The sequence below is a fragment of the Kwoniella europaea genome, chromosome 1 (genome assembly GCF_036810445.1).
Source record: "Kwoniella europaea PYCC6329 chromosome 1, complete sequence".
NCBI lineage: Eukaryota > Fungi > Basidiomycota > Tremellomycetes > Tremellales > Cryptococcaceae > Kwoniella > Kwoniella europaea.
This window is the reverse complement of record NC_089487.1, coordinates 3,824,935-3,845,335: the sequence shown is the minus strand read 5'-3', so window position 1 is coordinate 3,845,335 and position 20,401 is coordinate 3,824,935. Positions and strand designations below refer to the sequence as shown.

The 20,401-nt window shown below is 46.0% G+C and overlaps 9 protein-coding genes across 9 annotated transcripts; 5 read left to right on the top strand and 4 right to left on the bottom strand.

The window, feature by feature from the left end:
- Positions 1 to 511: 511 nt before the first annotated feature.
- V865_001453 (uncharacterized protein) lies at positions 512 to 1,468 on the top strand (the record flags this gene model as incomplete). Its single annotated transcript, XM_066225271.1, has 2 exons — positions 512 to 833; positions 951 to 1,468. 2 exons carry the CDS (start codon positions 512 to 514, stop codon positions 1,466 to 1,468), a joined length of 840 nt encoding a protein of 279 aa, XP_066081368.1.
- Positions 1,469 to 2,069: 601 nt separating this feature from the next.
- Positions 2,070 to 3,481, bottom strand: V865_001452 (uncharacterized protein; the record flags this gene model as incomplete). The annotated part of the gene is made up of 6 exons (XM_066225270.1): positions 2,070 to 2,196; positions 2,255 to 2,652; positions 2,720 to 2,783; positions 2,849 to 3,158; positions 3,221 to 3,389; positions 3,470 to 3,481. The coding sequence occupies 6 exons, from the start codon at positions 3,479 to 3,481 to the stop codon at positions 2,070 to 2,072; spliced, it is 1,080 nt and encodes a 359-aa protein (XP_066081367.1).
- A 1,565-nt stretch (positions 3,482 to 5,046) lies between these two features.
- Positions 5,047 to 6,172, top strand: V865_001451 (uncharacterized protein; the record flags this gene model as incomplete). Its single annotated transcript, XM_066225269.1, has 4 exons — positions 5,047 to 5,188; positions 5,257 to 5,518; positions 5,621 to 5,893; positions 5,953 to 6,172. The coding sequence occupies 4 exons, from the start codon at positions 5,047 to 5,049 to the stop codon at positions 6,170 to 6,172; spliced, it is 897 nt and encodes a 298-aa protein (XP_066081366.1).
- Positions 6,173 to 6,248: 76 nt separating this feature from the next.
- On the bottom strand, positions 6,249 to 7,231 carry V865_001450 (uncharacterized protein; the record flags this gene model as incomplete). Its single annotated transcript, XM_066225268.1, has 3 exons — positions 6,249 to 6,428; positions 6,493 to 6,957; positions 7,121 to 7,231. The coding sequence occupies 3 exons, from the start codon at positions 7,229 to 7,231 to the stop codon at positions 6,249 to 6,251; spliced, it is 756 nt and encodes a 251-aa protein (XP_066081365.1).
- Positions 7,232 to 7,424: 193 nt separating this feature from the next.
- On the top strand, positions 7,425 to 11,697 carry V865_001449 (uncharacterized protein; the record flags this gene model as incomplete). The annotated part of the gene is made up of 8 exons (XM_066225267.1): positions 7,425 to 7,484; positions 7,558 to 8,229; positions 8,304 to 8,493; positions 8,577 to 9,011; positions 9,088 to 9,367; positions 9,430 to 11,080; positions 11,188 to 11,535; positions 11,605 to 11,697. 8 exons carry the CDS (start codon positions 7,425 to 7,427, stop codon positions 11,695 to 11,697), a joined length of 3,729 nt encoding a protein of 1,242 aa, XP_066081364.1.
- Positions 11,698 to 11,890: 193 nt separating this feature from the next.
- On the bottom strand, positions 11,891 to 12,691 carry V865_001448 (uncharacterized protein; the record flags this gene model as incomplete). Its single annotated transcript, XM_066225266.1, has 4 exons — positions 11,891 to 11,899; positions 11,959 to 12,129; positions 12,304 to 12,630; positions 12,689 to 12,691. 4 exons carry the CDS (start codon positions 12,689 to 12,691, stop codon positions 11,891 to 11,893), a joined length of 510 nt encoding a protein of 169 aa, XP_066081363.1.
- Positions 12,692 to 13,112: 421 nt separating this feature from the next.
- Positions 13,113 to 15,026, top strand: V865_001447 (uncharacterized protein; the record flags this gene model as incomplete). Its single annotated transcript, XM_066225265.1, has 9 exons — positions 13,113 to 13,136; positions 13,204 to 13,611; positions 13,685 to 13,755; positions 13,821 to 13,976; positions 14,032 to 14,305; positions 14,497 to 14,582; positions 14,654 to 14,801; positions 14,864 to 14,916; positions 14,984 to 15,026. 9 exons carry the CDS (start codon positions 13,113 to 13,115, stop codon positions 15,024 to 15,026), a joined length of 1,263 nt encoding a protein of 420 aa, XP_066081362.1.
- A 135-nt stretch (positions 15,027 to 15,161) lies between these two features.
- On the bottom strand, positions 15,162 to 16,520 carry V865_001446 (uncharacterized protein; the record flags this gene model as incomplete). Its single annotated transcript, XM_066225264.1, has 6 exons — positions 15,162 to 15,314; positions 15,394 to 15,554; positions 15,644 to 15,919; positions 16,009 to 16,148; positions 16,214 to 16,273; positions 16,333 to 16,520. The coding sequence occupies 6 exons, from the start codon at positions 16,518 to 16,520 to the stop codon at positions 15,162 to 15,164; spliced, it is 978 nt and encodes a 325-aa protein (XP_066081361.1).
- Positions 16,521 to 17,645: 1,125 nt separating this feature from the next.
- V865_001445 (uncharacterized protein) lies at positions 17,646 to 19,785 on the top strand (the record flags this gene model as incomplete). The annotated part of the gene is made up of 8 exons (XM_066225263.1): positions 17,646 to 17,879; positions 17,959 to 18,038; positions 18,112 to 18,389; positions 18,488 to 18,800; positions 18,863 to 18,940; positions 19,006 to 19,384; positions 19,457 to 19,571; positions 19,637 to 19,785. 8 exons carry the CDS (start codon positions 17,646 to 17,648, stop codon positions 19,783 to 19,785), a joined length of 1,626 nt encoding a protein of 541 aa, XP_066081360.1.
- Between the last annotated feature and the right edge of the window lie 616 nt (positions 19,786 to 20,401).

Below are 20,401 nucleotides of genomic sequence, written 5' to 3'. Positions count from 1 at the left end.
GTCATGTAGAGGGACTCGCACAAGACTTTCTGGCTTGATCAACCCATAATCTGAAGATGTCCATCCGTGGGAAGTTGTTATGCAATTGACCTATCATCGGGACACCAGATACTTCAGCCACTGTTAATCGAATGCTCTGTCATATGTCTCAGCTTCTTGCCTAGAGGGTGTGGAGATATCGTATCATGGTCTTCTTTGAAGTACAAGTGATATCCTAACAGCCAAGCATAGGGATTTTGCTGCTGTTTCTCTGACTCTTCGGAAGCACAAGAAGACACCCGCTTCAGTGCTTGCGACCGTATTCGGTCATCTCGTGACGTGACTGCCTATCCAAACATCCTCCACCTCTCGACCCTCCTCCCCGGAGCCCCGGTGATCTGCATCAATGTTGATGGTCATTGTGTGGTGACTACCCATCAAACGGAAAGGAGGTCGATCATGTTCCCACATATACAACGGTACAATCCTGCTTTCTGACATCCCGTCCAAGTACAATTCTTCCATTTCCAAGATGACGACAAACAACTCCACTGTCATTCTGATAACAGGTGCGAATACAGGTATAGGCTATGCTACCGCCCAGGCACTCCTCACCTCACCAAGCCCATCGCCAAGTAATCCAATGACTGTCATCATCACTTCCCGTACTCTTGACAAGGCGGTGAAGGCATCACGGGACTTACAAACGAATCAAGCTTTCTCAGAGGCTTTCGAGTCGGGATGTAGAATAGTACCCAAGCAGCTAGACATCCATGATGAAGTGAGTGTGAAAGCATTACATAATGAAATCGCAGAGGAATATGGGAAATTAGATGTGTTGGTCAACAATGCTGGTGGGTTGCTAACTTCCAACGTCCCATCATCCCTGGTCATCTGAGTGCTGTGCAAACCGGATGTACTAGCAAATTCAGTAAGGAGACTGACGGTGGTATGTTTGTCGTCATGTCTAGGTGCACATTACGATTTCCAAGTGGCGTCCGGCAAGATGTCCACCCGCGATGCGTTCCTCAAATCATTCACTACCAATGTCGTATCGACTCACCTGTTCACCGAGACATTCATCGACCTATTACTCGCTTCTTCTGCACCAAGATTGCTCTTCCTATCTAGTGGGATTTCATCATTGGGTGATCACTCTAATCCACATGTGCCCGTTAATCAGTCTCCACCTGCCGGATGGCCTAAACAACCGGTATTTCAAGTACCTACCTACAGGACGAGCAAGACAGCGATGAACATGATGATTCTCGAATGGTGCAGAACACTGAAGAATGATAGCGTCAAGATACATATACTTGATCCAGGGTTCTTGAGTACTACCCTCGGTGGAGCTCAACCTGAAGTATTGAAAGAGAAAGGAGCGAAGGATCCAATCGAAGGTGGAAGGTTCATTAGGAGTGTGATTGAGGGTAAGAGAGATGATGATCATGGGAAATTGATCGGTGTAGATGGTATAATACCTTGGTAGAACCTCGATTGGGTTATACCATTCATGTATCAGTTCAAATTGCTATGTCGAAAGATCAGTCAAATCCGCATATGCGAGGGATTACTCGATTTGTCGCAGTATTTGTCAATATGTGAATAATGGAACGATCATGTAAGAAAATAATAATATGCATAGTTATTATAGAAACGTTCGACGATTCTATAGCACCAAAGTCAAAGTATATGGCGGATGCTGAGAGTGATCGGGGTGTCGAGGAGTATGGAATCAAATAAAATAAAAAAAGGGTCTTCTGAATGTTTTTTGCAGTATATCATCATGACCAGCGGTTAGCCAAGAGATGTATTGGTTTGAAAGGTATAGAGGGACTTAGTAAAGTCTTCGTCTGGAGTATCGCCTCATAACGATAGCCCTCTTCGCAGAAGCACCTGAAGATTGACAGGTGGTATTTTGAGCATCACATGAGGCCAAGGCAGCGGAAACCTCAGAATTGGCGAGGCTGTTGGCCCATCTCTTGCATCGGTTCTACCAACAATAAGCAACGTCAGCGGACAAAGCCTTGTCAAATGATAACAGACTAGAAGCTCACCATTTGCTCCATACAGGCGGCGTTGACAGCCGATTATTCGTCAAAGTAAGATCCACCAAGGGTCTCGTATCGGTTACCGTTCTGAGTAACGGGAGGAACGGGTCCACCCATCTCGGCGTTGCCAGGAGTACCAGAGGTAGGAGCGGATGAGGGAGCAGCACTAGGATCAATGTTTGTCAGCACAAGGATTGATATAGGATTGGCCAGTAAAGACTTACGATGTGGCAGAGGCAGCAGAAGAAGACTCAGCAACAGAGGTTGAAGGTGCTGGCTCGGATGAAACTTCAGTGTCGGATGGTCCAGCAGCGGAAGTGGATGAGGTGGCAGGCTCAGAGGCAACATCAGAGGTAGCGGGAGCTTCGGTCTCGGCAGGAGCAGAAGCGGAATCGGAGACAGTAGCAGAGGCGGCAGCAGAGGTTTCAGCAGGTGCAGAAGTTTCAGCAGGAGCGGAGGTCGAAGCAGCGGCAGAAGTTGAAGCGGCGGTGGAAGATGATGCAGCAGCTGAGGTGGCAGGAGGGGTAGTACCTGAACCACCACCGCTGTAGACAGCAGGACCAGGTGGAACGAAAGCGGACTGATCACCACCGTAGAGGGACCAGGTTGATATCGTAGGCTTCTGGGAAGGTAACGGTATCGGCTGGGACGACTGATCCGGAAGAGATCAAGTTGGCTTGGAAACAGACCGGGTAGACTTGAGGTGCACCAGTGGAGTGCATAGCGATGATGTCGTGTCGTACCAAGTAAGGACTATTCAAAGATAAACGATTTGTCAGTGTGGCAGATATATGATGTCAAAGAAAGATCGCACTCACCCAGCAGCGAGATCAGAAGGAATGGTGAAAGTCCATTCCAAAGTCGAGACGATAGTGTCTGAAGGCCATTTGGTACCGTCGAAGGAATCTTCTTGGATCTTGAACCATTGAAGAGAAGCGGCGTCGACACCATCACATCCCGAAGAAGGACAGGCAGCCATGTATTCGGTGACAGGACCTTTGTGGGAGTCCGGCCAAGTATTCCAGTGGGCGGTAACGGAATCACCGGCATTGACATCCCAGGTCTCTAAACCTGAACCAGCAGAGAGACCACCACATGCGACGATGGGGCTGGTGTAGTCAGCGAAACCTATGGTTCATACAGTTAGCATAATGGTCAAAGTAGAGGATATTGAGTGAGACTGTACTCACCTTGATCAGAGTTGTCGGTAGGTCTTTCAGCTGTAGCACCATATTCGGGAGGATTGGAAGGGTTGAAACCAGGCTTGGTCTCACCACCGACGGTCCAACTGGAGACGTGACCGTGAGCGTTAACCACGGAGGCACCGACAAGGAAACTTAGAAATGAGAAAGCTTGAGTCTGCGGTGGGAAGGCCAAGTCAGTATACTTCCAACTTGGGTATAAGTCGCAAGATGATTGAAGGTGAAGTACGGACTCACTTTAGGCATCATCTTGAGCCGATACCTGGATAAAAAGATGATAATAGAAGTGTAACGAGTTGAAGCGAGTGGATAAGATCAAAAGTTGGCTTGTAATGAGAGAATGAAAGTGAGATAAGGATAGTGTTGTGAAATCAATTCACTATTGACTATTTGGCTATTGAGAAGAGAGAAGAATCGGTTTGAGTTGAGGGAAGAAGAAAAGAAAAGAGAAAATGTCTCGTTCAGAGATAGTGGTATATATACCTTTTTTGGCCTCATCCTGCCTATCCTGGAAATGGCTCATTCCGAGAACAAAAGGATATGTCATCGAAAAAGATGGTATGTATCAGATAATTGATCCAAGCGGGATTGATTGATTATTCCTTTCAATCTTCGATGTTTTTCTTACCTTCGAACTTGGCATGCACAAGGCACTGTGGAATCGTTGAGTGTTTCCACACTGGTCGAAGTTCACTCTTCGACAGATTCCTTTCATCCTGGCTCCATCCATCGTTTTCGGTTGATTGATGTGTAGATAGATTACACTCTTCTTGTACCAGTCACTCTACCCTCGTTCCTGCTCTGATGCAATCAAAGTGTCATCCCGGTGAGATATGATTGATGTCACTTAAAGGTGTCTTCCATGACTTTGAACAATAAGGTTGACCGATGGATTGTCTATATCCCCGTGTTTTGGGAATGGGTTACCATGGTAATCAAAATCAAAACCTTAAGGTGGATTGATTGATTGCATGGATACACGATGTATGCCAATGTACGAGTCCCAAGCCACCATCAATATCATCACATCCAAGGTACCAGAACAAAGGTTGATTGAGGTTAGGAACATCCAATGTGATAGGAACACAACAATGGGCCGAAAGATGAAACGTCGATGTTAGGGCCATGCATGTGTCGATGCTATTTCTAGAACCCAGTTTGATGAGGAACGCCAAGGATAGGATCCGGCATTTCCTTGGCTGCTTGACAACCATCATGTCCGTCGTCTTGTTGAATTCAGAATCGAAACATCACTCAAGCACGTTGGTTGATGTTTCATGCTCGCCGTTCCGTCTAAGGATGTGATCGATCAGCTTTTGGGGTGGAGCAAAAGGTTGTTTGGAGTGATTGCGTGGTCACCCGATAACATGATCAAGTGGGTCAGCAATGCAGTCCCACCATTCATTCAAGCCAAGATATCCCATCACTGCCATCCCTTGCGCATTCTATCCATCTGTCCATCGTAAAATCTGATAGTCGACCATCGATCGAGACTGCTCTATTACTCTATAGCTCTATTGCTCTGTTGCTCTGTTGCTCTATTAGTCTTCGCACCTGTTGTCTACCATGCGATGTCAGTATACGGTTACCGAATCGAACCTCTCAGCCTTCAGTTTCAAAATTCATATCAGTACCAGTACGATGGATAGATGTGAGATGTCGCCATCCGTCAGCATTAGCATCGGTGACGACATTGAACGATCACACGGGTATAACCGATACAAAAGAATACTATAAATACCCTATCATATCATACCATACCACACCTCACACTCTCCTATTTTCTCTCATCTCTTCCTTCCGTGACACCCACGATGCCCTGGCAAGATATCAAGCTCAACGACGGACGAGAAATACCAGGTATCTCATTCGGATCATCGAGGCATTCCGGAGATACAGTGTCAACGGTGGACGAAGCGATCCACGCCGGATTTGATAGCATCGATACTGCTCAGAGTGGGTTGAGTCGTCCTTGACATTCAACCATCACGGATCACACTGATAGGACGTTCCTCATTGTATAGTCTATAGATCAGAAACAGCGGTAGGTCAAGCGATTAAACAATCTGGACTATCTCGGAATGAGATCTGGATCACCACCAAATGGTCAGGTCTGAAGACCGCCAAAGAATCGATCCAAGATAGTTTACAAGCTTTAGGTGTGGATTATGTGGATCTTTATTTGATCCATTTCCCTGCTGTCACCAAAGGTGATATACCTGGGTCATGGAAACATTTGGAGGAGTTTAAGAAGCTGGGTCACGCGAAGAGTATCGGTGTATCCAAGTGAGTGATCGTTTCCGATGCAGTCACGATCGCCATCTCATCGCTTAACATACCTTGCTGGATAAAGTCATCGTCGCGCTCATGTCATTCACCATCACATAGCTTTGAGATCTCGCACCTCAAAGAGCTCCTCTCCCACGCTCATATCAAACCATCAGTCAATCAAATACCTTTTCACCCTGACATCTTAGCCAAGCAAGAAGCTTTGGTACAATTCCTCAAAGACCACAATATAGCCATCGAGGGCTATTCACCACTTGCACCACTTTGGAACGACGATAAAAAGTCCCCTGTACTGAAAGTGGTCAAAGATATAGCTGGGAAGAGAAATGTACCTGAAGAGAGAGTCTTATTGGCATGGTCACGATCTAAGGGGTGAGTACTAAATCTCAGTACGTTCATCTCTGACCTTGGCTAATATCCCGCTGTCCCAGTGTTATTCCTGTGACAGCATCTTCTACCAAATCACGAATTGAAAGTTTCATTGCCGCTGGTGATCTCGATCTTACCGAAGAAGAGGTAGAAGCGATCGACAAAGCAGGATACAAGTCTGCTAGAAATGCTGAAATCAGGAGAAAGGTCGTCAATGGTATCAAATGGGTGACAGCAGCTGGATTGGTCACATATCTTGCTATCAACCGATTGTCGACTTAAATATAGATCAGAATATGAAGATGCTAGGTCATATGCAATATATATATATTGTATTTACAAGTGATATGGAACGACGTTACTGTTGATTCCGCCTCTGCTCCTCTTCTTCATCTTCCTTCTCCAACGTTGCTACCCACTGATCTATAGCTTCACCATCGAATCCATCTATACTCCTTCCAGGTTGATTCACACTCTCCACCAGAGTAGGCATGGAGAGGTTCAACGTTTCTCTCATCTTCGTACTGAACTCGGTCATCTATCCATTATGCACACATACCCAAGTGATCAGCACAATGACCCTTGGAGTCGAGAAAACTTACATCTTTCACACCCATCAGTTTGGCTACTATAAGAGCACCCAATCCTGCACTTCCAAATACCAAAGCCGTGGCTATCCCGAAAGCTTGAAATCCCAATAGACCCGATACAGGTTCATTGGAGAACCCTTCTTCACCCTCCATCGGTGTTAAGCTAGACCCATATAGAGATTTCTCCTCTCGAGCGTTAAATGACCTAGCTGCTATCAGGGAAGGGTCCAAAGGTATAGTTGGTATTGTTGAGGATGATGAGGAAGCTGTCAAATGCGTCGAGCTAGACGAGCTGGAGGTGGGTGAACTGCTCTCAACTGCATTGGTAGCTGCTGGGAGAACTATCCTCGGTATCCTCGTACGTGAGTTGAGTATAGCTTGACTTTGGTGGGACAGGAATTGAGTAGCGTTGACTTGTCTGGCTGCTTGTCGGACATAGGGTATGACGAGGAGGGTCAGACCAGTTGTTATGGCGAACTACATATATCATAGCAATGTCAGCAGGTCCTAATCAGTAGCATGGACATAATCAGATCTCAATTCGAGAGTGATTCTGTGATGGTGTACGGGATGTTATCCTTCCTCACTATAACTCGGTTCTACGTCTGCTTGGAAGAAGGAGAAGGAGCCGTCCACTTACAGCTGCTCCAGCAACATACCCAGCTACTTTCGGTATCTTTTTCTTCTTACCCTTGGGATCGTTAGGGTCTGCAGGTAGCGTGTTGGGTGTTCCGAGCAGTAGAGATGCCATGCTTGAGGTGGTTATGGTGGTTATAAGATTACAAGAGAAAGTGAAGAAGAGTGGAAAATGTTTTCTCCAAGTCGGTTGATTTTTTGCGGGGCAACGAAGAAAGTATTTTTTGTTTTTTTCTTTCAAAATTTCAGTGATTCATCTCTTTCCCTCTTATGTTTCTTGTCTTTCTCATTTCATGACAAACGCGACGATGTCAAGCATCAAGTCACTCAAGAGGAAAGCATCGTCCTCCAAACTGGCGTCCAAGAAGGTGAGTTGAGCTAACTACATATCTAAGCGATGTGTCAAGGAAGAAGCTGACAATGCCCATCTTCCTTTCGTAGCGAATACCTGTTCAGCAGCCATCTCCTTCTCCTTCCGATCTTGACGAGGACTTTGAAGATCTGGAGGATGGGTCTGGAGCCGACGATGTCGAACAAGCTGGTGGGATCTACGACGATCCGATGATAGATCGACGAGGCTCGGACGATGATTCAGATGACTCCGAGCAGGATGAAGACGAAGACGAAGAAGATGAGGACGAGGACGACGGATCCACTTCCAAAGCAGGACCTTCAAGATCGACTATTTCCTCTGGCAAGCATCTATACAAAGCACCTACGCTAGAAGAGATGGAGACGCTCAAAGCAGTTGAACAATCAGGAGGGACAACCTTCTCTTTACAACTTTCAGCGTTACTCGAATCGACCCTATTACCTCTTACCCCTCAAGCCAATCTGAAGGCTCTGTTATCTACTCTCCATTCCACAATACTCTCTTTGCCATCTTTACCGCCCTTACCACCCACTAAAGCAATCAAGAGACTAGGTAAAGAAGTGAAAGTACCTTTTGTAGGTGGACCCCAGTGGGACCCAATTAAGAACGAAGTGAAATGGCAACTTGGCTGGGATAAGCCTGAAGAGATTATCGTAGGCGGGAGTTGGGGGGTGGTAGGTGGATACAGGCAAGGGAAAGGGGAGGCTGGAAATATAGATCTGGTGGTTGTCATGCCTTCGGTGGGTCGAATTACTTCTCTATCCGTCTCATTTTTCAAGTCAATGCTGACGGTATCTTTGACGTGGAAACATAGACCATGTTCAGCCCCAAGGATAGGATGGACTATAGATATTTTCATAAACGATCACATTATCTAGCCGTGACATATGCTGCGATCCAGAAGCTAGCCAAAGAAGATGGACCACTGAGAGGGGTCCAAGTGTCTTGGGAGACCGCGATGGGTGATGCGAGAAGACCAATAGTCAAAATCTCCGCTGGTAAAGGTGAGTCGTGACGACTGTCTCTGTTACCAATAAAGGAATCCAGGTATACCGTGGCTGATCCTCCTATCGAATACTCTCATCAGAACAAGGTCTAAAACACCATCTTGATATTCGTATCCACGCCTCGATCCTCCCAACTGTATTCCCAATATCCACTCTTTCGCCAACCAAATCTCTCCTCCGATCTGAGCAACCCACCCCTCTATACTCAAGCTCAATGATCAATGACACTCTTCACAGACCGCACTTACTCCATCTACACAAACTATCCCAACTTCTCTTACCAGCAAGAACGGTCGATTCGTTCTTGGCTATATGGAGGATATGGTGCACTCGACGTGGAATACGGAGAGAAAGAGGTGCATCAGCTTGGTTTGCCAGTATGCTTCTGGGCTGGGTCGTAGGTGGAGGTGAAGTTGGGGGAGTGGGCGGTGTGAGAGAGAAGGTGAAAAAGGTTAGAGGCGTAGGGAAAGGGTTGGGTCATTGGGGTGCAATCAGAGCTGCTTGGGAATTTCTGGGTATGTCTCTCTCTGTTTTGTTTGCGACTCTTTGCCCCAATCTGAGCTGATGATTTGAAAATGTACTTTCTCCTAGCTCATACCGACTTTACCCAAACCCCAATATTCATCAACACCTCTTCCGATGATACCATCGCTCATGCCGAATTCACCAAATCGTTTGATCACGATGTATTCGTTGATCCGACGGGTCGAGTCAACATATTTGCAGGATGGGAACGAGGCGATGCACAAATACTGAGGCATCATGCCAGAGAAACACTAGCGATGCTAGAGGATGAGAATACGGATCAATTCGGTGAGACTTTCTTGAAGGATAGGAAGGTGGGAACGGAGGTGTTTGATGAGTTTATCAGGTGAGTGTGCGATAGAGTAGCTGAATAAACAGAAGAATACATAGCTGATACCTTCCCAACAGAGTCGACATATCTTCTGCTCAATTCGAAAATGATCTGCACAGGTCTTCAGACTTCCCCTCCTCGATCGATCTGCCCATCCATCTACTCGCCGACATCCTTCGACGGGGGTTGTCCGACCGAGCTCAGATCGTTCATATCTCACCTTCTCTTGCCTCCCCTTCTACACTGGAAATCGGCGTTATTTTCAATCCCGAACACGCCAACCGAGTGATCGACATTGGGCCTTCATCGGACTCATCTCAGGCTGCTGCTGCCGAGGTATTCAGAGCATTATGGGGTAGCAAAGCCGAATTGCGAAGATTCAAGGATGGAAGTATATCCGAATCTGTCGTGTGGGATATCACCCGACCTGAAGAAGCCACGTTGATACCCGGTAAAATCGTCAAGTACCTCTTGGGCCAACATTTCCAGATACCCGAAGAGAATGTTCGTTGTTTATCTTCATATTCGACTTGGCAAGATATCGTCCAGGTCCCAGCTTCAGTGAGAAATGCGATCAATATCAGTGGTAGTGAGAAACAAGGTTTCCGACCTGTTCTATCAGCTTATGAGGAACTTTACAAAATTCTGAAAGATCTCGATACGGAGTTACCTCTATCCATCTTGAACGTTAACCCTTCTTCGGAGCTATTGAGGTACTCGTCGATATACGTACCTCATCCTATCGATATCAACCGGATCACCACTGCCCCGGTATGTATAACGCATATCCCACCGGTGGACGTGGTAGTCCAATTCGAATCCTCACCCAAATGGCCCGATGATCTAGCAGCAATCCAAAATGTCAAATTGGCCTTGTTCGAGAAATTGGCTCGTGTCCTGCAAGGCAAATTACCGAAATCACAAATCAACATTCTGTTTGATAGCGTAAGAAGGGATAGTTCAGAGATCGAAGATTCATCTTCCCTGGAAGTGTTGATGAACCAGGGCATAGCATTTAGGTTGAAGATTCATTACGAGAAAGAACGTGTATTGTTAGAACGAATCATTCAGGAAGATCGAAAACCTTTGGCTGCATTGGCTGGAACTCAATTACCCAAACCATCAATCAAGCTTGCTATTCCCGCTTTGGAAAAACATGTATCATTGTTCAACCATAAGACCCAGCATCACCAATCTGTCATACCGCTTCATCACAAGTTCCCCTCTTATTCTACCGCCACGAGGTTATTGAAGAAATGGTTCTCTTCTCATATGCTTTTAGGTATACACGTCTCGATAGAAGTGGTAGAGTTGATCATGGCTCAACTGTATCTCGACACCAACTCACTTCAAAGACCTAGCTCAGCTACCAATGGATTTGTAAGAGCGATGTGTCTTTTGGCCGAATGGGATTGGAAGAATGATCCGCTTTTCGTGCCTATCTTCTCTGTGAAGAACACCGCTGCAACGGATGCAGGCGGAAGGATCAAATTCCCCGTTGAAAAGAGACGAGAGGCCGTGAAGGCCTTCAAAGTACTTAGAAGTAAAGATAGTTCTAGCTCCACCAGTCACCAGCACGGATGGGTTGTGTACACTGAAGAAGATGATAGTGGATTGAGGTGGACCAAGGGGGTTAATAAGGTGATTGCATCTAGGACATCGCAATTGGCGAAAGCTACTTTGACAGCTATCAAGATTGGTGCGATGGATGGTGGATTGGATGTAAAAGTGAGTTGTCCACTTTCTCATACCATCATGTTGTTTGGCAATCTACGTCGAAAGGGCAAAGCCAATCAAAGTATGTAAGCTGATAAGCCATGTTCATGTTCGATTAGTCACTCTTCATCACCCCATTAGATCACTACGATTTCCTGCTACACCTCTTACCCTCCACGACAACTAAATACTACCAGAACATCCAAGCCAATTCTGAAGAATGGGAATCCAAGTTGAAATACCGTAATCTCCACTCCACTTCTTCGGACGGTGCTGGTGTAAAGATAGGATTCAATCCTGTTGAAAGTTTTGTCCAGGATTTGATCAGGACCTATGGAGATTCGATCTTATGGTTCTACGATTGTTCTGGCGGAGCCGTAATAGCTGGTATTTGGAATCCACAAAAGGATAGTGCGAGGGCATTGAAAGCTTTCTTGGGATATAATAGTAAACCTACCGAATCTGATGTGAGTCAAGTCAAATCCTGTCAGTAATGACGTGCTGTAGTAAGAGCTGACTTGAGATGATTTGGTCAGTCTGCCCTGGTGACGATTAATAAAGATGCGATACTAGCCGAGATAGCGAGGTTGGGCAAGGAGATGATAGAGAGCGTAGATAGGCGTAACTGAATCGGAGTAGATGTAGAATAGTCAAACCGTTGAATGCAGGTCAGCATGACACCACCATATCATAAAGTACTTTCCGCAGAGCGAAGTATACACGAGTTGATACGGAAGTCACGGATTGATCGTTATATCTTCATATCAATACAATTACATGATGACTTTTATGGTTGTGTACAATATCTGAGCTCTAAGTTGTTTATGCGAACTGGATGCGGAGATAACATCAGCATGATTCGACCAAACGACGATACATCCCAAACTCACCGTAGACAAATAACTCTCCGCTACAATTCTCGCTCTAGCGTTTAAAGACAACTTCATCTCTGAGATTTCCTTATCTACATCCTCCATGAATTGGATAATGAAATCTACCAGTTTGTGTTTCAACATCGATTCGGAGTGGAAATTGGTGATGAGGAATGAGATGTCATAACCCTTTGAGATGCGAAAAATGAACGACATGCATTAGCGATGATCAAGCGAAATAAGATTATAGAAGCGATTGAGCGGGTATACCAGATGTAAAGTTGGAGGCATGGGTGGGAATGAACGAAACAAAGTGTAGGAAGTAGACAATCAGGTAAAAGAAAAGAGGTACACTTCACTCACAGGTAAAGGTTTCCTTCTGAGAATGACAAATCCTTCCGCTCTCATCATCATGAACCTCGTAAACTTGTGACACAATATCTTCTCAATCTCATCCGCCTGTTTGATAGATATACTCAACCTGATCGAGTTCACCGAAGGTTCAATCAACACCCTCTCTGACTCGTTCCTCGACACGATCAATGGTTTCAGCAACACCTCAGGCGATGTCCGTACTTCCACCTCTGGCTTGTTGTGTCTTTCCACCACTTGAGAAGAGAAGTTCTCGAGAGTGAGAGCAGCGGTGAGTGTCGCTCGGACGGCGTTGAGGTAGGGACGGAGGGTGTTGGACTAAGGGGGATGGCACTTAGCAGGGCTTGGTCGAGTGATCAAAGGATAGAATGCTTACCATTTTGGGTGAACGGGGGTGAGGAGAGTGCAGGGGAAGACTGATGAGCTTATGGTTGGATGTGTGATTGCAAGAGTGTCAAGAGAGCATGTTACCATGTTATCCGTTGTCACCATCATCGCTCAGGACGTCATCCACAGCTGGAACTGGGGAATGGTGTGCCACATTCGTCAAATCGCCGTATATCACCGAATCTCGCACGTGTCTCATGGTCTCGCCACTCACCCACGTGGCAGCTCTCCACCTTTGAAAAGTTGAAAATTCAAAATTCAAAATAAAAAAGTTGAACACACGTTGAGAAATATTTCATCCTTCATCTCTTCTCTTTTTCCCTATACTCTCTCTCATACGACAAGACCCTCATTTCTTGCATCTTACACTTCATACCCAAAAGACCAACAGATCAAACTCAGACTTTACCAAAATGGCCGTTAAGATGAACCTCTGGGTAAGCTGAGATTCTCCCTCGGAGATCTTCGTTAGCTGACCACTACTCATCTCCATTCTTACGCTAGTCCCTCACCCTCCTCCCCGGAGAGCGATACCCCCTCTTCGTCCGAAGAGATTTCCAAATCACCAACGTAGCCCTCGGTGAAGAGCTCGTCTCCAAGGATGGACGATCAGTAGTTAAAGTTACCCACAACCCTATCCCTTCTTCCGCTTTGGAATCTGATTCCGAGTTCGACTCTGACGAGTACGACTCTGAATTCGACGATGAGGAGCTCGATGACGAGGAAGATGATGAAGAAGAGGAGGAGAAACCCAAAGCTGCTAAGAAAGCCGATGGTGTCAAGAAGGAAGAGGTAGATGCTGAAATGGATGAAGATGAGGTCTCTGAAGACGAAGATTACAGCGTTGATGGCTCTGATTTGGATGGTGAGATCGAGGAGACCAATGTCATTACCTCTCTCACAGCTGGACGAGTGAGCTGATACTCCATTCTCCATTGTATCACCAAGGGTTTCAAGCTGATTATTGTTGCTTTGCCTACGTCAGATTGAACAAGCTACCGTCAACCTTACTTTCGTTGAGGGTGATGTTGTGATCTTCGAGACCACCGGTGAAAAGTAAGTTCATCCGATCATCTTCTCTTCCCACTGATACTCATGCTCATCATGTCGCCTGTTCTCAGCGCCGTTCACCTCCTCGGTAACTACATCGACCAATTTCCAGATGTCTCTTCCGACGACGAATCCGACTCTGAATTTTCCGGCGATGATGATTACTCCGACATCTACGGTTCGGATGATGATATTGAACTTGACACTGACGAGGAAGAGGCTGTCGCGTGAGTCCACAAGATTACACATACCTCTTCGCAATGCTGATCATCGGGCAAGTAGCAAAATCACCGAAATCCCTGTTGAAAAACCCGCCAAGAAAGCCCTTCCCGCCGCTGAAGCCAAACCCAAGAAGGCCGAAGCTCCTGCCGCCGAGAGCAAACCTGCTCAAAAGCGAAAGGCTGATGACATCGACTCTCCTGCCAAAGCTGCTCCCGCCGCTGCTGCTGACGGCGAAGTTTTGAGCAAGAACCAAAAGAAGAAGTTGGCCAAGAAAGCCAAGGTAGAGGGTGCCGCTCCCGCCGCTGAGAAGAAGGAGGAGAAGAAGCCTTCGAAGGTGAGGAAATAAGATCTTTACCCACCCTTTGAATGTTCTTTCCCAACGGGAATATCATATACATAGTAATCTTTACAACTTTAATAGATAATTTAGATGCATCGCTTTTTTCGCTTGTCCTGATTTTACCCCTTTCTCGTGTTTACTTTGCTGGTGTTTGCTTTACTGACGATTCACACTCGTACTTACAGAAGACACTCCCGTCCGGTCTCATCATCGAAGATGTCAAAGTGGGTGACGGACCTGTAGCCAAGACTGGTAAACGATTAGGTATGAGGTGAGCCACCTTGCACTTGTCATTTGTCTCATATCACCACCTGACCTGATTGTCCTTTCTTCTCTCGATAGATACATTGGTAAATTGACCACTGGAAAGCAATTCGATGCCAACACTTCCGGTAAACCGTTCACATTTGTTCTCGGTAAAGGTGAAGTGATCAGAGGTTGGGATGAAGGTTTGGCTGGTATGGCTGTAGGCGGCGAGAGGAGATTGACTGTGAGTTGGCTTGTCCGCGTATTTCATTTTATGACTGCTGCTGATGTCCAGCACCCTTCCAGATCCCCCCTCAACTCGCTTACGGCAGTCAGAAACTCCCTGGTATCCCTAAGAAGTGAGCTGTCTCTGTGTCCAAGTCTCACTGTCCCAACATGACTGACATCCCTATGTATCTCTTATAGCTCCACCCTCAAGTTTGATGTCAAACTTGTATCGATCAACTAGGTCGGCCCTGAGGTATGACGGTTGGACTGATATGCTTATGTGCATATAAATACATACACTAAACTGATCCTTGTGATCTTGAACATAATTCATGCATTTTGGTTATTTCAATCTCCTACTAGCAACGCAAGACCACTATACTACAACACCAGCGAGCTTGAGCATCAATGGCGTCTCGTCAGGCTCATTCCTAGGTCTAGTTCGGTTGGCGGGATCGAGCTGTCCATCGGGTCGACGAGGTAATGCATTATAATAACCTGGTCTCTCGGCTGGGACACGGTTCATGTACTAGCGTTGTCAAGAATGGTATATTGAGTCAGTCATTGAGGCCACCATTATTGGGTACATGAAGATCCACACTACTCACAGGGAAATGAGTGGTACCTTTCCTGTCCTTGAAGATCTGAGCTTTTACAGCGAGTTCTTCAGACGACATCAAGGTTTTTGGGCAATAGCAGACGTATGTCACGAATCGAGTTTGCTCGCCTGTTGGACTGGCGTTCCAGTGGATAGTTCTCGAGTCCCATACTACAATGCGAAGCGTCAGCACGCTATAATCCACGCTTGTATTCAAATTGCATAAACCACATAGGTTGATGCGATCAAAAAGGACTCACGTATCAAATCTCCTTCTCCTGCACAAACTTTGACTTCTTCGCATCCTTTACCCTTGAACCAATCCATCTCATCAATCTTGTAATTGTACCCGTTCTCTTTGACACCAGCGTCCTGATCGAGCTTGAATCCACCAATATGATCGAAATATTCTTGGTGTAACTTATGAGAACCTTTCAACACGCAAAGACCGCCGTCCTCGGGTCCGTTAAGGGAGAGATTGGCAATCCCTTGGTAAAGCTCAAAGTTCTGGACGGTACGGGGGTTCTGGTCGATATCTGAGAGAGTGAATGAGTTCATTGGTCAGTACTGGGAGACTACATGTTATGGCAGGTAGAGTATGTGTAGACTATGTAGGTGTACTCACGAGGCCAAGCTTTGGTAGTACTGATATCCTTTCTTCCTGTTTTTGGGTTGATAGGTAATGAAGCGTTCATACCGTCGAACGAAGCGATGAGGTCTTCGGTACCCCATATTTGTTCGAATATCTTGATGATAGCTGGTTCACTAACGGAGTCCATCAATATCAGCCAGGCCCACCTGATCGATGCTGTACCAGAAGGTCAACTCACGTTCGGATCTTCCATACGAAATCTTCGTGGTTCACACTATATCTGTTGTACAATCCACCTCTATTCATATACACCATACATCAGCAGATGTTTCATGAAGTAGCGGAGGTACGACTCACGTTGTACTATAAGGTAGATGCTCGTTCGTCCAAGTGGACTTGTCATCCCTCTTGAATCCATACGGAAAGCTCTCAAGCCACTCCCAAGCTTTCTGTTGGAACTCTTTGCATTGCTCCTTGGAAATGACATTGGGTACGACGACATAGCCGTCTCTTTCGAGATCGATAAGGAATTGAGGTTTGGTCATGTTTTCGAATGGCGTTTCCTACTCGGGATGATGAAAGACCGTTTGACTCGATGTTGGTGACCTTCTTGATGAGCTGACTTCTGCTTTTTCCAGATGTTTTATGTTTTATGTATTCTTATTGAACCAAACAGTACAAAATGATTGTTCCAAAACAAAGACATCCATTCATTATCACCCCACTCTCGTTCGGACAGCGGACACCATAAGAAGTCAAGTGGGGAAGTCGGGCATCGTATCATCTGACCTTATCTACATTACTGCTCTTATGACTGTACCAAAGAAATCTTCTCTCAGCCAGACCCAAAGGGAGAAGATAAGGAACAGATTCGGATTTACAGAAGGGCCCCCTCTACACCTAAATTTAGTCCCTGATATGTTTGCCAAGAGCGCATTCATATTCTGATACGCTTCCGTTCTGCTGCTGCTCTTTCGGAGAACCGATTGTTGCAGTTACGCAAAACACGGCAGCTACCAAAGTGGGGGAAAGTGGGTAATTCCATAAGAAAACAAAGCAAGGGGGGAGATAAGGACGCCTCTGTTTCGTATTAATCTTTCTAATTTCTCTCTGTTCTTTAACCCTGAGTGTGAAAGGATTGCCCATATGGGCCTAGTTGCCAGTATACTTATCAGCTGACTCGTGAAATACCTGTAAAGGCAATACTGAACGGCCTGTTTTCGCGCTTATCCTTCAGAGCTGTAACCTCCCATTTCACTTGACTTCTCCTTTTCCCCTCTTCACTATCCACTTACCCACTAGCCATTCCGGTCCGAACTATGCTTGTATCAAACGGAGACGACCGAAGGCAATTTTCTATACCCCACTTTGACATTCCCTCTCCCTCGTCCCTTTCCCTTTCTGTCCAATCATGGATATACCTCAGTAATTAACCGTCTATCTATGATAGATATGAACTATCGGTCGATCGTCCGGTCAAGCTCATATGAAAGTGGAGGAAAGTGGGGGAAAATGTCTGTTTGATCGTAAGAATGGGATAGCTTAGATTGTAGATAAGATCTATCTATCTTGAAAAAGATGAGTATATATATACACCTGATATTTTATTGGTCGTAAAGTCTCTGTTCTTTTTATATCAAAGTCACGATCACATTCAATATCAAGGCGATATGTCAAATATCAACGACAACACCCTGGGTCAAACGACCTCGATCATCTCTGAAACCGAGAAACACGCTGAGAAGAATCTCGATTCAGCTGACATCAAAGATGTTCAAGGTGATTCAAACTTCTACGAGACCGTCACCGCTGCTCCTCTAAATCCATGGTCCAAGACGAGTTTCCAACTCTACGCGATCCTCCTGGTAGCTGCCTTGAATGCTACCGCGAGTGGTTTCGATGGGGTGAGTGTGTCTGTCTGCTCTGTCACAACTCATACGCTGAGCATAAGACTGATATTGTGTTGTCGGGTGATATCCATAGTCCATCTTCAGTTCCATTAATGCCATGGACCAATACAAGAAATACTTCCATCACGTTGAAACTGGTAAATCTACCGGAATGTGAGTGTTCATGAGTGTTCTTGTTTTTGGATTCTTCAATAGGGTACCCAAGCTGATCCTTGAATCACCTTAGCATCTTCATGATCTACACAGTTGGTAACATGATAGGATCGCTATTCACCGGTCCAATCTGTGATCATTTCGGACGACGTGTAGGAATGGGTGTCGGTTCCATCATCATTGGAGCAGCTGCCATTGTCTTGACCGCCGCCAGGAACGACTCATACCTCCTCGGTGGACGATTCATGTTAGGTTTTGGTATTTCCATTGGTACTTCCTCGGCACCTACTTATGCTTTAGAATTGGCTCCACCTCAATGGAGAGCCAGGATTGTCGGATTCTACAATACCTGTAAGTCGTCGTTCCTGACTCCCTCTATTGGCTGTATACTACATAAAGATATATATATATATACGGGACCACAAGGCTGACTCTGGTTTCTTCGGTAGTCTTCTACACCGGTTCCATCCTCTCCACGGGTGTAGCATACGCCTCCAACAAGGCCTCTGGAGAGCTCGCCTTTAGATTACCTCTAGGATTACAGCTCTTCCCCCCTTTCTGTATCCTGATCGGTTGTTTCTTCATCCCCGAATCACCTAGATGGTTGACCGCTCGAGGCAAGAAAGAGAGGGCCCAGGCTATATTGGCAAAATACCATGGTGGTGGTGATGTCAACCATCCCCTCGTACAGTTGGAGATTAGAGAGTTCGAGGAGGGTATTCAGGTCAAGAAAGCTCAGAGTGTTTGGAACTATTACGATCTGTGCGTTTGCTTTTGACCTCTAACGATACCATGTGGGAGCTAATGCAACTCTTCGACAACAGCGTCAACACTCGAAACCAAAGATGGAGAATGTTGATGAACGCTTTCATGTCCTTCTTCGCTCAATTGTCTGGTAACAGGTGAGCCTGGCTTTCCTTGTCCGCCCGCCTTTACACTATACTCATATATTGCTTCCCACCAACAGTGTTCTGACCTACTACCTTCCCTCGATGTACACCAAACTCGGAATTACTTCCACCGACCGACGACTCCTACTCACCTTCGCCAACTCGATCGTCTCCTGTACCGGAGCCGTCGCCGGATCAGCCACCAACGACATGATCGGTCGACGAACCAAACTTTGGGTCGGTTCCATCGTTCTCTCTTGCCTTTTCGCTGCAGTCACTGGATTCTCAAGTCAATTCGATCTTGGTAAAGAGCATGTCAGTTCGGCATTCAGTAATGGCGGTGTAGCTTTCATTTTCCTTTTCGGTTGCGCATACAGTTTCATCTACACACCATTGACCGCTACGTATTGTGCGGAGGTATTGGCTAATCATACCAGAGCCAAGGGTATGGGTGTGGTGAGTAGATCTTCTGGGGAATCGATTCATATATAGCACATAACGCTAATGTGTTGTTCTGGTCGAATTTAGCATGTCATCATGTCCAACTGCGCCAATCTGTACAACACCTTTGTCACCGCCATCGCCTTGGATTCAATCGGTTATAAGTACTACTTGGTATTCGTAGCTTTGAACTTGTTCTATGGTGAGCTCAAGTCATATGGCGTATGTCGATAAGGGATTGTACTGATGGAACGACATGTGCAACAGCTGTTATGTGGTTCACCTTCGGTGTCGAGACTAGAGGAAGAACTCTGGAAGAGCTTGACGCGGTGTTCGATGCTAAATGGCCACCCAAGGCCGCTCTTTCAAAGGCTACCATGGTCAAGAGAGAAGATGGTCACCTGGAGGGGTTGTAAGCTTTTATGATGTGGTTAGCATGATGTGGTCAAGGGGCAGAAGAGGCAGTCTGGAATAAGGAGCTGAAGGGAGTAACCAGAGCAGGGATGATTGGGTTGTCAGTGATATATAGTTTTAATCGTATAGAAATAGTGATAGTTTTCGTCAAGTTTGTTCTTAATCAGCTTCATCACATGGTACCGAGTGGGAATCCTGGTGATCGATATGCAAATGGTGTTTATGGATCGTCTTTGTCTTGATGGATCGGAGGGCCGAGGATGGGATGTACTGTTGTTGAACTATGCAGGAATAACACGGATATATACTATACTTACAGCTCACGGTTAATGAGATTGCCGAGTTAGGAATGGATTTGATCCCGCTAATGGTTAAATCCGGTATTGCCGTAACCGGATCTAATCGCAATTACGACTCGATTACAAAAAAACAACCATAGACTATGACATGCATCCTTTTATTTCTCACTCTCATACCAAGTCCACACCACAACTCATTCTTATACACCCCCTCACCCTCCATTCATACACCATCGTCATCACCCGCACCACTGTCAGGAGTAGCAACAGCAGTGTCAAAGCCATCATACAAAACTGTGGTGTGATAATCGCATCCCCC